General features: G+C 34.0%; 1 protein-coding gene across 1 annotated transcript in view; it reads left to right on the forward strand.

The window, feature by feature from the left end:
* DNAH6 (dynein axonemal heavy chain 6) overlaps positions 1 to 18,608 on the forward strand; it is a 131,641-nt gene that overhangs the window by 55,103 nt on the left and 57,930 nt on the right. The window contains exons 35-43 of the mRNA XM_072405391.1: positions 1,309 to 1,491; positions 3,038 to 3,181; positions 3,707 to 3,928; positions 4,136 to 4,283; positions 6,678 to 6,835; positions 8,810 to 8,941; positions 12,669 to 12,840; positions 16,437 to 16,583; positions 17,718 to 17,791. Of these exons, the coding sequence (XP_072261492.1) occupies positions 1,309 to 1,491; positions 3,038 to 3,181; positions 3,707 to 3,928; positions 4,136 to 4,283; positions 6,678 to 6,835; positions 8,810 to 8,941; positions 12,669 to 12,840; positions 16,437 to 16,583; positions 17,718 to 17,791 (1,380 nt within the window). The remainder of the gene's footprint in view (positions 1 to 1,308; positions 1,492 to 3,037; positions 3,182 to 3,706; positions 3,929 to 4,135; positions 4,284 to 6,677; positions 6,836 to 8,809; positions 8,942 to 12,668; positions 12,841 to 16,436; positions 16,584 to 17,717; positions 17,792 to 18,608) is intronic.

Raw genomic sequence — 18,608 nt, forward strand, 5'->3', positions numbered from 1 at the left:
TTATACCAGTTCTTAAGGGATACAAAATATGTACAGAAAACTACTTGTGACTTTACTACTTGCTTGCCTCTTGTCTTAAAAATTACTCAGTAATAATCATACTTCCATTCTCATGTTCTTCCATATTCAACTAAACTGGCATTAACCTTCTGTGATTTTATCACTTATCCATCTACCATAATAGAGAATGCCTATTACCATATCCTCACAAAATTGCATGGAAGATCAGTACTGACTAATTTATTAATAAACACTCTTGCTTTTCAATACCAAGGGGAAAAATTCTTTAATCATTTAGAAATAAAACAACCAATCATAGCTTAGTGTAGTGTAAATAAATTATTTTCTTAGGGCTCTATTTAAAAAAAGGAATCAGACATTCCCTCGAACATTCCTTTGTAGGATTTTTCCAGGTCCACGTGTTTCAATAACAGTTATCGATTCCCACTAGGAAATTTTTGAATGAATGTCAGATTCCCTGTTTTAAAAAATAGAGCTCTAAGAGTAAATTCTTCTGTTCTGTATTTTTAATATTTACATAATTTCTGTTTTCAATACTGCACACCTACTTCCCATCCCTTTTCCAAACTAAATGCTGCTCTAAAGGGAATTGCAAGTGGCTGGTACAAAGTTTAGGTAAATTTACAATTTCAGTTTACCAAAAGAAATGTTTTAAATTAGTAAGAGATATGTCTGTGTTAAAGAGTTTTGGGTTTTTAAATTCCAGTTTATTGGAGAAAAGATATTAAAATCCAACTCCACAAATTATAAGGAACCAATGGGTCTGATTTACTAAAGTTCTCCAAGTTTGGAGAAGATTGATTTTCTGAAAATTGTTTGCTATTAGGCAGTAAATGAGTTCAGTCCTGGCCAGGGTAAAAATTAGTGAGAATTAGCAAAAGTATGTTAACACTACAGTGTGATTTATTACAAAAACATTTTTTTAAATACATTCTGTGTTTGCTGGATCAGCAAGGTTCTCCTATTATGGTCTTCTCCAGTCTGGAAGAACTTTAGTAAATCCAACCCAATCTGTCAGTCATACAAGGCAGGCATTAGATTTCTGGTCATGTTCTGTACACAAGCTAAAGAAGGCACCTAAGATTTTAGAAGTTTTAGAATGTTATTTGATTTAAAAAAAGAAAAGTATTTTTAATCATTTTCAATTACAGAATGACTTGAGTAGCATATAAGCAGTATATATATTAGTAAAAAAAAGAGAAATTAATAGTTCAATTAAATAATAAACCTTAATTAAAGGTAAAATGTACATACTTTCCTACCTAATAATCTCATATGTCATTATAGATAAATGATGAAACAAAGCAGTATATTTTGGATCTGTTTGAACGTTACATTGAGGATGGCCTTAAGTTTGTCAACAGAAAATGTACACAAGCTATTCCACAAGTGGATATCAGTAAAGTAACCACCCTGTGCTGCCTGCTTGAATCCCTCTTGCTTGGAAAAGGAGGACCAGACTTAAAGATGGTAAGCTAATATGTTTCATATTTCAATGCAAAGTAAAAATGAAAATCAGTAGCGTATTTGTGTATGAAACTCAAAATCACTGTTGTATTCTCTGAATGAAATGCTGTCTTCAGAATGCTTTCTCAACAATACTCATTATGCAGTAATCTGTATACGTAGCTGTTTCTATAGTTTTCCGGTGGCAAGTCACAAAGTCTGTAAACCTTCCTCAGGATCATAAATACTTAAGAAGCCTATAAATATTATGGGAACATGACAGGAAATGAGTACAGTCTGCAAGACTGACCATAGTAATGGGTCATTTGGTAAAAAGGTTAAGAAGAGCCGATGATGCCGTAGATTTCTTTTTGCAGGAATAAGCTGATAACCAAAAATCAAATAAAGTCAATGAAAGAGATGTTGTTTTCACTATTTATATACAGTTTTTTTTTTACAAAAATAATTTCATTGACAAATGCATGACAAAGACTTCACTGCACTTTGGGCTGGTTAAAGAGACAACACATCAAAGAATTTGCAGCTTTGCAGCTCAGTTAAAAACCTCTGACTTTGATAATGTTGGAGTACCTGACATGATGACTCATAGATACATGACTAACAGATACATGGTTCTGGTTGTGCAATTGGCTAAAAAGGAATAGGCATAGTTCCACCAACTATCTTAAAATAAGGACTATTGATAATATTATTCAAGTTTGTGATGGAAATAAATGTGTGTGGGGGATTCTTTTGCCCCACTTTACTGTAAACTGATTATTTTTAATTAACTCAGGAAAAATACATTAGTAAACAAAAACATTAAGAATTTAAGGTCTGTGTTTCCAAACATTTAGGGTAGAAATAGCCCCCATCATTATTATTATTGAGAAAATGTGGGTATCATTGCACAGAAGTATGCCCAATAGTTGGTGTCAGTGGGAGAATATAGGCTCCATGGTTGGCGTCAGTGGAAGGAATGATGTTATGTACTTATTATCATAGTGGAAGAGAAGAATGCCCTAGCATCGGTGTTGATGAAGGGAATAGTGTCCTCATGTTAGCATGGTGGAATTACTTTTGCTCCAGCTTTATGTTGATGGAAGTATTTAAACTCCATCCTCAGTGGAAATGTATCAGTGGGAAGAATAGTGTCCTATTGGTGTTATCAGTGGGAGGAAAAGGGCCATATTGTGGGTGTCAGTGAGAAGACTATCACTGGTATCATTAGAAAGAATTATGTTTTTATTATCAATGGATGAAATAATGTCCTACTGTTGGTATAGGCGAGAGGAATTGTTGGTATCTGTGGGGGAAATACTGAACTTTGTTGGTACAAGTAGGAAGAATTATGCACATTCTAATGTGTCATTGGAAAGAATTATGCACCATTGTTTCAGTTAGTAGAAAAACTGTGCATCATCATGCTAATTTTAAGGAATACTTTTACTTTTAATTGTATTTTTATATACTAAGTATAAGATACAGAGATAATCTCATTCAAAATCATTTAATTCAAGAAACAGAACAAAATGATCAGATTTTAATAACAAATGTTTACTCTTTTTAGGATCAAAGCAGACTTAATAGCATCATTTGTCAAACGTTTGTTTTCTGCTATGTCTGGTCGGTGGGGGGAAACATAACAGAAAATCATTGGGATGCATTTGATACATTTGTCAGACAGCAGTTTGAGGATAACTCTGAAGCTAAGGTAAGCACTGAAACATTTCTTTTCCATGACATTTGACAGTAAATATTTGCCTACTCTGCAGAATACAAATTCTTGAATATGATTTTGTTCCTCTGTAAAAAAATACAAGTATTCCTGTACAAATTGTTTTTATAGGGAAGAATTGTATTGCATGCAATGAAAGTTGATACCACTTGGTGTCACTGTTCATTTATATATCATATAATGCTGCATTTTTCTTACCCTTAGTTCAAATAAAGTTCTAAAAATGCTTATTTAAAAAAATAAAACATCTTCATATACATACATTTTAAGCTGAGCATTTAAATAACTTATGTATGTAAATATGTATGTAAAATATATTTTTATATATTATAAATGATTGCTTTTGTCCCTTGGTGTGATTAAAAATGTATTTTGAAGGTGAACAGTGCTGTTTAAAGTAATCATAAAACTTGAATAATATAATGAAATACCAGTAGCACTGTAGCATGTGTGGCACTATTACATAATAATAAAAATAATTACCATAATTATATTTTTCAGCTTCCTACTTCTGGCGACCTATGGAGTGTATACATGGATTATGATACCAAACGTCTAGATCCATGGGAGAGAATCATCCCCTCTTTCAAGTATAACAGCGATGTACCATTCTTTGAGATGCTTGTTCCTACGACTGATACTGTCCGGTATGGTTACCTAATGGAGAAACTGCTGGCTGTACGACACTCAGTGCTTTTTACTGGCACCACAGGTGTAGGAAAGGTAAGTAACTGGACTGTAATAATAATAATTCAATAATCAATGACCATCATTTAAATGGTAGTAAACCTAAATTGTGCCACTCATCCTGACTCCTGAATGGTCACCTTAGAGACTGTGGGAGAAAGAACAGGATCTGGCAAAAAACTATATTTTTTCTATTTGCATATTTTACCCTAATATTTTTTTGCTTTTTTTTGTAACTTGCAGTCTGTAGTAGCCCGAGGATTACTGAACAGAATACAAGATGAAGCGGGGTATGTTCCTGTCTACATAAACTTTTCTGCACAGACTTCCTCTGCACGGACCCAGGAAATAATAGAGTCAAAGCTAGAGAAGAAGAGAAAAACTATCTTGGGTAAGGTTTTCACCAGCTGGTGAATTCTGGCACTACTGGGCAGATTATTTTAATGTCCAGGGTATTTGTTTTATCTGCTGCCTGATGTGCACAGCAACGGGTTAAATAAAGCCTGTATCCAGGGGAAAAAGTAAGATACAATTGTCATTCTGAAAAAGCTGCTTGTTTTGCTGTCATATTGATCCAAAAGCTTTAGCATCTTTACAGTCACAGACCTGAAACAGGTATATCGATCAAGAGTTTGACCTTACTTTAAATTTCCAACCTGCATACTACATACATACCTACAATACTCTAGATCAGTTACATATAAAATAGTAAAACCAGAGACAGCATCACAACTAGTATTTGTTGGACAAGGTGAGCAAAGACATCCTCCATATTCATTCTTTAAACAACTTTTTTTTGGATGAACCCACTCCCAAGTTCCAAATCTTCAAATCCTGGGTGTATATCCTCTCATTTCCTGTTGTGTCCAAGACCCATCCTCTGAAGAGAAAGTATGGGCATTTTTTCCAATGGGGATGCAGACATAGATTTTAGCCCTTCCCACCCAAAAACAACTATTTATTGCTACCTGTGTTCTCATTAAGAGTACTATAAAGTATTTGACCTATCGAATAGACAAAAAATTAGATTACATTCTATTTAAAACTTGTCTTGATCAGGTAGGGCAGTCTTCAATGCTTTTATAGAGACAAATTATCAATAAATGTAAACTTTAAAAAAAATGTATATTTAAACAAAATAGGGTTTCATAAAAAAAAAACAAACAAACAAAAACAGTGGTATGGCTGCACCATGGGAATATTGAAGCTGGAAAACAAACAAATAAATAGATCACACATTCTGCCCATTCCCAATCACTGAACTCTCCCTGCTTCATTGAGCAAAGAGAACTCCGTGGTGCATTGTTGCCTAAACACTGGGGTCTGATTATTATGAACTAGTTGGGCAGCAGTGTACAGAGCAGAGTGTAACAGGGAGCAGATAGTGATATCCATTCTGTAAACAAATTGCAGATGAGTACATTTCAAGCGTAAATTGACTTTGGAATTAGTTTTTTTCCCAGTTTTTTTTGTATCCATTGCATGTAAAAGGTAATCCTCAAAGTAGAGATTTATTTAAAATCAGTCTGTTTTATTTTTGGCAATATACACGTGTGTACTACTTAAGGGTATGGAGACAGCAGCACACACACACACACACACATGATATGTTATGTAACATGATAAAAAGGTTCATGACCAGTGCACCTTATTTAGACACTTGAGGGCATTGCAGGTCAATATTTTGCTAAGAAGCTTTGATTTATATTAAATGTGCCCAAGCATTTGTTTGGTCTTTCTAATTCATTATCATGTTACAGTTGACAAAATTCATCATGATACTGAAAAATCAGATACAGTTATCAATCTTAGTAATATTTATTTAAGACAAACACATATACAAAAAAGGGTGGTATAATACTTTAAATTGCTAAGGCCATAACAAATTGTACAATATTAAAATAAAGACAATTATAATACAATCTGATTAGTATTATTATTATTGGTAATATTAATAATAATAAATTATCAATACATTATTATATTTTTTGAATAAATTATATCACTACAATAACAAAGCCATCAGCGACTCAAATACACTAATATGCATTAAGAAGGTTTGTGTGGTTTATTTGGCCTATTGCTTTAGCTGTATAATGACGAAGGCCAATGATGAAACCTCAATGTTCAAAGTCTTGTTTTTACCTGTTACTGCAGTTATTTGAGATTAGTTATTATAACTAAGTCCACTTGGCACTAAAGTAAAACCCAGTGTACTCAATAATAACCACTCTGTGCTAGACCTGATCAGACACACCACAACTACTCTTTCCTCACTTGAAAGTGTGTTTCAATATAATACTATGAGACTATAAAGAGACAAAAAAAAAAGAATATACTTTTTTGAGCTTCAGAAACTCATGAACCATAAATTAGGTTATCCTGTACGTTGTAGTAGTAGTAATAGGAATATGTTTTACCTATTATGTGAAATATATCATTAGCCAAAATAAACCTTTCCTGAAGTTATATTCACTCAAAGCAATGTGCAAAATTAAATAAATAAAATAAAAAAAACTCCTTTTGTTAAACTATAACAGATATATATATATATATATATATATATATATATATATACATGCTTTTTACATGATATTGTATATTTACGTTCACCAATTGAAGTAGTGAAAAACTGCATAAAATGCATAAATATCTACATAAACAAATATAGACACAATTAATATTTATGATTATTTGTGTTTTATTAGTAAGGTACATCCTTATCCTTTTTATGAATACATTCATCTAACATATTTCCTCTCTTTATTTTGTTTTCTGCTTTCAGGGGCTCCAGGTAACAAGCGAGTCATCATATTTGTAGATGACTTAAATATGCCAAAATTAGATCGATACGGATCTCAACCACCTATTGAATTACTTCGCCAATATCAAGATTTTAAAGGATTTTATGACAGAGAAAAAATGTTTTGGAAAGAAATCCAGGTACTGTAAACTAGGTTTTCCCTAACAATGTCATTGGTGTCTCAGATTGTTTATTATCTGTATCTGTTTAAAAGTTACAACATAAAGAATAATGATTGTATGTGTTTATTTGGAATAACATTTTATTTGTTAATAAATGTTATATTTATTAATAAAAAAGAATATGGCTTTTCTGAAGGGGATGCCTGGCCTGAGAAAAGTATGAAGGCTGCCATTGCTGACCTCCTTTGGAAAATTCTAGCCCTAAAAGGGACATACAGACAAGCTATGACAAAGCAAATCCATGCAAATATCTACTTACCAGTAACTGCAATTAGATTTTTAAATGTAGATTACCAATTCAGACTGAAAGCTCTTGTTTGGTCTACATCTATAGATTTATTCAGTAAACTGTGTAAAAAATGATAACGTGAAAAGTAAATTATAGTGACCAATCACAAATTATCTCATAACTGATATTTCCAAATTGATATATCATTGATTGCTATATGTTACTGCACTTCATACATGATCTTTGGCCTTTACACTACACTTTCTATAAAATGCAAGCAGAATTTTTACCTGAACTTGATCACATCAGCCTCTTGTAACCTACTGAACAGCAGCACTCAAACTGCAGATGGAAGAAGCAACACATTAGTCCAATAAGTTGTGCTGCTGTTCAAGGAGTGTGTATATAGGTGAAAGCACAGTGACAGAGGTGTGGGCTTATCTCTTCTAATAATGTCTAATTTCAGGGTGGGGGCATAGTCATGTAAATCTTCAGACTGGATGGACAGGCCTACAAATCCTTGGCCAGATAAAATGTCTCCCCTTTTAGTATTACATCTGTATATTTGTTGGTTTTGGTTTGCCTGGGGTTCAGATTTATTGTAAGCATTAAAATGTTACTGCATTTTGTGTGCAGTGACAATTGCACAGCAAAAGGTAGACCTAGTTGTTTTATTCTGATGACAATGTTGATGTAATCAGGTATCTGTACACTTTTGTCATCAGATAAACTGTGTAATGATTCCCATATTGATCTTTAGGGTTTGTTTTTTGTCCCTTCATTACACTCTGATCATCATATGCTTGCATTGTATGTACTAATCATCAGTGCATACTGATGTGCTGCTTTTTTGTATGCTGTGTAAATAATTGAATATATCAAAGGTGTGCAAAACTGCTAGCAAGTGGTTATGTGTAGTATGTATGCCATTACAGCCATGTATTGATGTATGTACTGTGTATATGGTGTTTCTTCCACTGTCAGACCAAAGCACTTTCTTTCAGTGATGACGTTCTAGTGTACTTGTCAGTTCTATACAATTTACCTTTCCCTAGATAGTGGGTTTTGTGATACATAAGTGCCAGAGAGAATTTGGTTAATAGCTAAACCCATGAACCGGTGAATCCCCAATGGCACATAAGGGTAAAAAGGTGACTTCAACACTTTAGCACAGAGATGATTTTGTTGCCAGATAGAAAGTGCAAATTTTTCAAAATCCTTGGTTGTCTATCTATGCACTTTATCAACTCAATCAATTTTTTATTTAGCATACACTTATAGAGCTGTCAGTTTTATTTAAAGTTATTTAAAGGGGCATCTATATTTATTTTTGTTATTGAATATACAGGAAGGGGGTTATTCCTGTTTCCTTTTAAAGGGATATATAGAGGGCCTTGACATTTAAGGGTTTATGTATAAAGCAGGGTCACTTACATTTTTTAGCTTTAACTATTTACTTTAGTAGTTGTTAAAATCAATTACTCCTATTTTCTGTATATTTCTGTTTATTTTTTTAAATGTATTTCTGTGCATGTTTTCCTAGAGTAGATTTCACATAGTATTACAATAAAACTCAGATTAAGAAGGCATTTCAGGGCTCACTTTTATGATGCATATCAATACATAGAGTTGGCTGAGTACTCTTGCATCCCACAGTTCTATTTGACACAGATTGTGCATGATGTTATCTTTTTTTCCCGTAGGACGTGACTATTGCAGCTGCTTGTGCTCCTCCAGGTGGAGGTCGCAATCCAGTAACTCCGCGCTTTATAAGACACTTCAGCATGTTATGCCTGCCAACACCCTCGGAGCACAGCCTTAAACAGATTTTTCAGGTCAGTGCCTTCAACAAACCTAGGAAAATGAAACCAGCACACCACAATCCTTCAATGGTTTTTTTTTTGAACAAAGGATTAATCTGAATTTCAACTGTGCAAGTAGAATTGGTGAAATGATGAATAATAGTTTTTTACTAAAATTTATATTTTAAAAGAGGAAGTCTTCTTTCTTCAAGTAGTTTTTGTTTCAAAAAGATTGTTGATACAGTATTACATAAAGGATTCCAATAATTAAACCTACTTTTGAGCAAAATATACATTTAACAATCAATACAAACATGAGGCTTTTATTGTTTTCTGGTTTCAAACATTGGAGTGTTTGGGCTAGTAATTAATCATTTTCATGCTGGTAATTTAGGAACAATACAAACTCTATAAGTGGTCAAAATATTCTGATTTTCTATTGATTTCATACTAAATAAAGTGAAGTTTTTTCTTAGATTAGTAGATTAGATAGGAATTGGAACTCCGGTTAGGTTTTCCAGGGGTACTTTTATTAAAGGTACTTTTAATAAATAGTGACTCCATTAACAAAATTTACCTTTACTTCCTGTTCCTATTGCTGATATTTTACCAAAAAGGAAGTGAGGGGAACTCTACCACTGCAACACATATGTGAAAAAAGTATGTATTTCTTTAGCAGAGTACAGGAAGGTTAGGGTCCCTGTCAAATTTTCATTACTGTTTGTGTCACTGTTGATGGTTTTCCTTTACTTTATTTCCAGTGAAACTGTGGTTAGCAGTATAGGACATACCGGTATGTGGTTATATATCCAATTATGGAATAGTAGTTTGAGACCTAATAAAGACCTAATAAGTTTTCTAATATTTACCTACCTTATACAAAACTGGAAAAAACCTTTTGACATATTGTATATTACTCTGTAAACTAATGGTCCTTTTTACATACTAAGCTCAGTGGTGCCTAGTACAGAACACTTGGATTTACTATACAGTTTTCCATAGAATCAAACTAAAATTAATTAATCTCTTACATAGAGATGTCCACTTTCTTTTCTTGGAACAGTTATTTGTAATTGTTCCTTGCGACACTAGAACAAACAAGCCCTGTACTATTTAGTTTTTTAGAGAGCGGAAAATGAGCAGGAGGCACCCCACTGTATCCTCTGCTGTAGGAAATAACAGCAGTTATCCCCTCTTGGTTGTTTAGTGATCCGCTCAATCATCAAACAACATTCAGGAACCATTAAGCGCACGCAATCATTGTTCTTGAGAGACAAATATTAGGTATGTGTACATACTGCATCACAAGACTGGGAATGGCTTTTAGTCAATGAGTTTGATTTACTAAAACATCATGACTAAAGAAGATAGTCTACTGTGATAGAGCATACAGTAGGTGATCCAAAAAACTGGAATGTATTTTTTAAATTTTTAAAAATTGTCTGCTTGTGCCATAGCAGACCAAAGAGTGTATTGTTAAAGGGCCAGAAAAAAAAACGGTGGTGCTAAAATTGTTATGTGCACACACCTAGAATGTGATACATCATAGTTCTCATTGCAGGTACATGTACATGACTGCCAGTGATGGGAAATTGTTTTGGGTATATACTTCCTATATTTTTTTGCCACTTGTATGTGACTGTTTTGTGAAATGTGTAACTCTGCAATATTGAAGTTGCACGGTTAAGGTAGCTATATGTATATATCACTAGTCACTATCTACCTAATACTATTTTTTCATATTATATATATATATATATATATATATATATATATATATATATATATACCTAAAAACTCGTTCTAAGGAGAAAGTGACTTACATTTGGCATACAATACATATAAACATGCTGATGGGTTTGTTGTGGTCATTATATGGAACAACAAATGTACAGAATGACTGACTTGTCTGTTTCACTTTTCACAGTTGATTGGGAAAAAGACATGATTAGATTTCTCAACTGTCTCTTTCTATTCATGTCTACCTGGAAGCAGATGGCCATTCTCGAGTTGCGTATAGTTTATCCTTACACATTGTACTGGTAATATCCAGACAGATGGAGCAGCACGCATCCTGTTTTTGGATCTGCCGTTGCAGATGTCATATTCATGTTATCATTTTTACGGTTGCTTAGGAGGTGAAAAAGGAATATAATGAACTTTTTGGTCAAAGAATGCAATTGGAATTGAAAGCTATTTGTATAAGTGATTTTGTAAATCCCATTTATTTGGCCATTTATTTGTAATTATATTTAACACAGAATGGTGCTATTCATAGTGTTAGGAGTAAATAGGACACTTACAAATGAACTTTAGGTATTAGTTGGATAAATACATTGGTTCTTATTTATTAAAGTTCTCCAATGCTGCAGAACATACACTTTCATCAGTGAAGCTGGGTGACCCAACAAACCTAGAATGGATCTGGTCCAGGATTGAAAACATTTGCTAACAAACTGCAAACAACTTTTAAGAAATCCATTCCAGGTTTCCTGGATCACCCAACTTCACTGATGAAAGTGTATGTTCTCCTGTTCTTCTCAGCCTTGGATAGCTTTAACAAACAAGGGCAATTTCATCTAAAATAAAAGTGCTATTTTTAGTATAGAATTATGACTTAGGTCCTACTACTAATAATATCCACCTTTTTCAGTTCAGTTTCCATATATAAAAGCAGACCAAGAACCACTTTCCTGGTTTGATAATTTTGTCCATACTATCATTGCCTCAAGTTTTTTTTTAGCTAAGTCCCTGCTGTTGTGCTGTTCATCCAAGAGTACCACTGCTATGTGTTCCCCTACCTGTTCCACAGCTCCTAGTCTCTCAGGCGGAGATGCTGCTCTGTGTTTCTTTAGCAGTGCCTCCATATTCTGATTATTTCTTCCTGTAGCCCCCCCTGTCTGGATCCCCTACATTGGGCACAAATACAGCCCAATCTACTTGTTTGTCATCCCAGGGAGCCTGAGTGATATCAGCAGACCAGGCTCTTATGATATCTTCACACCAGTTTGCAAAGAAAGACGCTTTCATCTCTAGTACTATGCCTAATGTCTTGCAAGTATATTGCAGCCTAGGTTGAACTTTTTATATTCCTTTCTTACATGTTACATTGGGCCGGAGGTAGTCAGCTTTTTATTTTAATGCCAAAAGTATGTCTTGGACTCCATTTGAACTCCATTTGAACTTTAGTTTATATGAAGTCTTTAAATGAAATCTCAATCAAGACATTCACATTTCAAATAGGTTCCTAAATATCTTTGTAGCCTTTACAAGAAAGAATTGCCCTTGCAGCATCTTAAATCCTACAGGGCCTCGTGGTGAGAACTTTGAGCTTTAGTTCCAATGACAATAGGAATGTAGGTGCCAGAATTTATGCCGAGATGCTTTTACCTCTGCAATCTCCAAATGATACAGGGAGCTACAAGGTTACAGAACATAACCTATTAAAAAAACATTGTTTTGTATTAATTGATCTTGTTTTCAGCGGTTGCTAATATTGTTTACCTATTTTCATATATATATATATATGAGTGCAGTGCAGGCATATAGTAGACTCATACAGCAGATGGATGATTTCTTGTGTTAAAATTCCTAAAAGCATTTATTCCATTAGTGTGCATGTCCTTGAACATGTTACATGTTTTTACAAACAGCTGATTATTAGTAACTTGCATATCTTTCCTTTTAGGCTTTTGTGTACAAGAAAAAAAATATAAAATGGATAAAAAATAATTACATCTGTGTGTTCTTTTTTGTGTAGGCAATCCTTAATGGCTTTTTGACAGATTTTCCTGTGGCAGTAAAGCAGAGCGCAAGCAATATAGTGGACGCTGCAGTCGAAATCTACCATCGAATGAGCATTGATCTTCTTCCAACTCCTGCAAAATCCCATTATGTATTTAATTTACGTGACTTATCAAAGTGTGTTCAAGGTACATTGTTCTCTTCTAACAAAAATGTCCTTAATTTTATTTTGTCAAGGCATAAAAGAAATGTGCTACAGTTTCAGTGTTTAACCTAAAATTAATTTAAACACTGTTGATTTTAAGAGTTGATCATAGTCATTCCATTTGTATAATATTTTCTCATTCCATTCATTATGTGAAAGGACTGTGATATTTTAATAGAAGCTTTAGAAATGACCTATGCACTTTCCATTATTTTGCCAGATTTAAATCATGATGTTGCTGTAAACAACAGAAAGTATGTGCACACATAAAGAAAAACAAAAAAACAAATATAAATGTATTAACTGAAATTTATTTAAACAGTATTTTGTGTGTGTGTAGCTAGTGGTTTGACTAAAAATTGTACAGCTTTAAAAATTATATTGTAATTACATGTGAAGGGTTTTCTTCTTACAATTCTCATGATTTAAAGATTTCATACTCAGAGGATATGCCTTGTGTTGCCTCTTGGCCATGCTTACAACAATAGAACCATGGTGTCATTGTAGGCCATTTTTCAATGCCAGGGTCAAAAAGAGTAAAAGCTCAAAGGAGTTTGTATGTATGTCTCATGCTGAATGAGGTTGGTTCGTAGTTCGCACTGTCAGGATTAATAATTGCTCAATGTTTAAAACAACATAAGCAGACACTAATATGCAGTGATCCTCTGCTCCCACCTACAATGATGGCTTCTTTTTACCATGTTCACTCACTGCTGTTCTTATTCCTAACTTTTAACCACCTCTTTTTCTCAGTTTGATTGTATGATCATATTAACGTTTATATTGCTTTCCACACAAACACACAATTGAATACTGGAATTTTTACTATAAGATGTAACTAAGCCCTGGCATACTCGCCTTTCCCCATTCTGTCACAGGTGCGGCCACTTTCTTCTTCTTCTCTTTGTCTTCTTCTCTTCCTTCTATTGCTATCTTTGGCCATCATGATTGGCTAGGATGACATAACTGTTCAGCTCAGTAATTGTAACTGCTGAAACAAGCGATCAGGTAGGTAAGAATGCTTATTGCAGAAGGGACATAGTCTGTCACTTTCCACATAAAAGTCCTAAAAAGTTCAAATTTTTTAAAGTGAAACTTTACTTTAGGATCTTTAAGCTTTTTCTCACACTCTGCCACCGCCTGTCTTTATGTTCTCCTAACTGACAAACTGAAAGCATTTTGAGAAGCCTTCAATAATTGCTTAAAAGACCTAGTTCATATTATTTATAAGCTTACTGAAAGCCTACTGAATTCTGCTAACAGCACTCCTGTTAGGATCACTCTTACATTATATCTGGAGGATGCTTTAAGAGCATTAAGCTTGGTAAAAGCTTTTTAATCGTGTTATGTATATTGTGCTCCTTAAGCTAGCATTTATACGCTGAACCCAATGGCCTAATATCTAAAACAAAAGTTTTGTGGTTTAGGTTTCATTTTAACTGCTATGTGACTGGAAAATATGGCAGTTATTTTCAGGTGTCTAAATGGTAATGAAGCAAAACATTGACAGTTTTCTGATATACAAACATGTTCCAAAGGCTTTTAACCTATTGGGTTCATTCAAGCATGCTGACAGCACCTTGGTTCTTTTCTCAACCATCTTCAGCTAAGATCCTGTCCCACTTTTTTCTTCTGCATCGAAGAACCATTCTGAATTGACAAACTATCACAGGCTAAGAATCTAGCTTGATTATAATGTTTGAAATCTGTTGAGCTTATTCTACTAAAACAACACACACCTAGGCTAGTGTCACACCTGTGATCCTGCCGTTCGCAACTGAGAACACAACAGTGAGATAAAACACTAATCTGCTTGCATGCGTTGCTTGCTTACTGGCTGGATTTAGGCATTCTGCATTTTCAAACACAAGTAAGCAACACACAGAAAGCAGGTGAATTGTTCCCTCTGTATATTCTAGTAATCTTAGTGATCCTGGACCAAGCCTGCAGATGTCAGTAAGCTACTAAAGAACAAAACTGAACAATGGATGCTAAAGAACAAAACTGAACAATGCTCTATTCACTTGAACACACTTTGCTTGTCCAGTCACTTCTCTTAAGATAATAAGACTTGCACTTTCTTGGATTTCTGGTTACCTATATGAGTGAAAATTTATTGCAAGACTTTGAAACTGACTGTTTTTCTCTCCATGTTTGTTGGTATATCACAAGGCCTCGTTCTTAAAGCCCTCCAAACACATCCAGCTTAACTTGAAGCCCTCCAAACACATCAGGCTTAATATTTTATATACTATATATAGTATATTATAATATACTTATCTTGCTTCTTAGACTGCTTCTCTTTTTCTAATTTGAGGATTCAAGAAACAATTGAGACACTATAGTTATCCTTCACTGAATATGTAAATGTAACTGAGCTTTGAATCAGTTGGTATATTTTTATGACATAGCCTTTTTAAGAATGAGAAATTAATTTTTTTCTGAGCAGATTTTCCAGCACTAGTTGAGCACAATAAAAGAACGAAGAGGAAGTCACATTAATTAAAATGACTGCTTGTTTCAAAAAAGCTCAGCACTATTTTTCCTCCTAACAATGTATACACGTGCCTGCTGCAGGCATTCTTTTATGACTTAACTATTTCTAGCAGTCAGAAATATTATAATCAATTGCTTACTTTTTTGCAAATATAAAATGATTAGCATGCTGTGCTTGTCCTCAAGTAGCAAAACACCTCACCATATACTAAACGTTAGCTGTGAACAGTTGCTGAATATAAAATGGGTATTTGAGTGCTAAATCAGAATATAAAAATGCCAAGTACCGTATTTTTCGCCGTATAAGACGCTCCGGAATATAAGACGCACCCAATTTTAAAGGAGGAAAATCTAGAAAAAAAGATTCTGAAAGATTATTCCCCTTCTGATCACTCATGTGCTATTCATACCGGTATTCCCCTTCTGATCACTCATGTGCCATTCAAATTCCCTTTCTGATCACTCTGTGTCATTCAAACTCCCCTTCTGATCACTCTGTCATTCAAATTCCCCTTCTGATCTCTCTGTGCTTTTTTTCTATTGTACGGCAGTTAGGACAGGGAACAGCAGGTGGCGCTGTGCCGGCTTCTTTCGCTTTGCTTTACAGACAGGAGAAAACACGATGCTGGCAGAGGAGAGAAGAGAGACACGCTGCTGCAGAGACACGCAGGATCGGGTATCGGGTGAGTATAATATTTTAATTATTTTTTTTAACGCATTTGTCGTATAGGACGCACTAACTTTTCCCCCCCAGTTTTGGGGAAGAAAAAGTGCGTCTTATATGGCAAAAAATACGGTATGCCCCAAAATATACAGTATCACTGACCTTGTGTGATATTTGTGTAACCATTTTTTCTTTGCATTGTTCTGTTAAAAATGTATCATATTGCTGCAGGTTGTTTAGATTAAAATGCTGAAAGCACATATGTGCTGCTGCTTACTGCACATATTTGTTCTATGTAGTGTTTGATTTCCTAAAGCCCCATGTTTAGTCTACTTTTTTTTATATTTGTATTTTGTAATATTTTGTTTCTGCATTTTTATACAAACAGATACAGTTAACCTTTAACATGTTTTCTACAGGTATTCTCCAATGTGATCCAGGAACTGTACGAGATCAGATGCAGATTTTCAGACTGTTTTGCCATGAGTGCCAAAGAGTTTTTCATGACCGTTTAATCAACAATGAAGATAAACAGTATTTCCATACAATGATGTCTGAGATGGCCGGTAAGTTTTGTGTTTACTAACGATCAGAAAAGCATAGAACATGTGGATGTATGATTTAGAAGTTTGACATTAAAGTGCATCTAATCTAAAGAACAAATTGCAGTTTTCCAGTCCTTAGAAGTGTGACTGCATTGATTTCTTTTCTGTAAACAGTTTTTATTTATTTTTTACACGGTGATACTGCCTTTAATTCACTCGTTGTCACTTTTTCCAGGGCTATAATGTTCACTGACTGTATTCTATTTATTAGGGACTGTGAACAAACTTACCAATAATAATATGCACAGGAGGTTATGAGCTTAACATGATTTCTTGCACCATTATCAGATATTTTTGTTGCACCTAAAAATAAATAAAACTTTTGTAAACAATACATTGTAAAACAATTGTATATTTAACAGAACCAAAGGTGAACAATCACAAACATTTATTATAAGGGTTTACAGGTAGTCCCCGGGTTACATAGGAGATGGGGACTGTATGTTTGTTCTGTAGTCGAATTTGTATGTAAGTCGGAACAGGTACAATTTTTTTAATAAATGTAATTAGGACAGATGTTTGTCTCAACATAATTTTAGGCAGCGTGGTGTCAGTTACTGTATTAAATCCTCACTGTGAGGTAATCATAAACAAAGCAAAAAACAAAAACTTTGGTGCCTTGACATTTAATAAGTTCTGGAGCAAGCTGTGATTTGATATGCAAAAAGATAAAGCTGCAGAGTTTGTCTTGGTCATTAAAGAGTTACAAGAGGCTGCAGAAAGAGCTCACCCCCCAAAGATTACCCACAACCTCAGCTGTGTTTAGCAAAAGATTTCTTCAGCAAGTCATGTAAACTGCCCCCTCCATTTATGCACACAGCGAGCAGGGAAGCCCCATTTCTATCTAGGAGGCGTCCATATGTCGGATGTACTTAACCAGGGAACTACTTGTATATGCACTTTATTTCTCCATTTAAATTGTAGGTTAGTCATGGTAAGTTAAATGTAATCATGGTAATGGTTTTCACATAACAGTCAGCATTTCTTTAAAATAGAGTTTGACTTTTTAGAAAATACCTGAATCAATAACTTATAATGATCCCTGTAACTGATGATAGATCTACCAGTTTTTCTGTCATTATTTACTTTTTACAGGTAAACACTTTGGAGTTCAGATTGAGCCAGAATACTTTGTTACAAAGCCCATCATATTTGGTGATTTCATTAAGGTAAATAAAAAGAGCACATCATTTTGTAAGCATTTCCCAGTAAAAAACAATGTACTGTAGCAATAGAAATACATCTATCCCAGCATAGTACATATGTTTACAGAGAGGCCCTGCAGTGACAACATGACAGGATTTTAGGTCATGTGTTTTTTATACCATGACTCAAATGTCAGCAATGGCAAGCTATTAATCATATATCTGCGGGACTGGATCAACAAGAAATGTATGTCAGATATAACAGTAATTTATTTTTTTTCTCTGATGCTCCTAGACTAAAGCTGTGGTAAATTGAGTGCATCAAGTTTAAAAAATGCTAGATGAATGAATCTTAGTGAATGTAACATCCAGTAAAACATAAAAACTTACTTTTATATCTTATAACAAAAACAGTATAACTGTCAAAGCATAGGCAGTTTGTTCCTTATTTGTCAATGATTTAAAATTAATTGTATTGCCCCAAGACAACCAGTCACATTCAATCATTTATTCTCCAAGATACAGTGTAGGTTTGATTTGTCTGTTTACTCCAGGGCATTATGGACAATTGTATATTCAGGTTTACTGATAAAGTGGCTTTTGGTGCATAAGTATAAAATAGTAATTTACCCTTTGTCAATAAACGTTACATTGTTATATATGTCAAGATTTTGTGGCTTTAAATTTGTTTGTAGACCAGCTTAAAAATAAACTGTTGCTAGTTCATCCCTTGAATGCTGTAGCAGAACATTTCTAGACATTCCCTAGTCATACAGCAGTTATGTATACAGTGGCTTATGTAACACATTTATTATTATTATTATTATTATTATTATTAATA

Source organism: Pyxicephalus adspersus, chromosome 3 (assembly GCF_032062135.1).
Source record: "Pyxicephalus adspersus chromosome 3, UCB_Pads_2.0, whole genome shotgun sequence".
Lineage (NCBI taxonomy): Eukaryota > Metazoa > Chordata > Amphibia > Anura > Pyxicephalidae > Pyxicephalus > Pyxicephalus adspersus.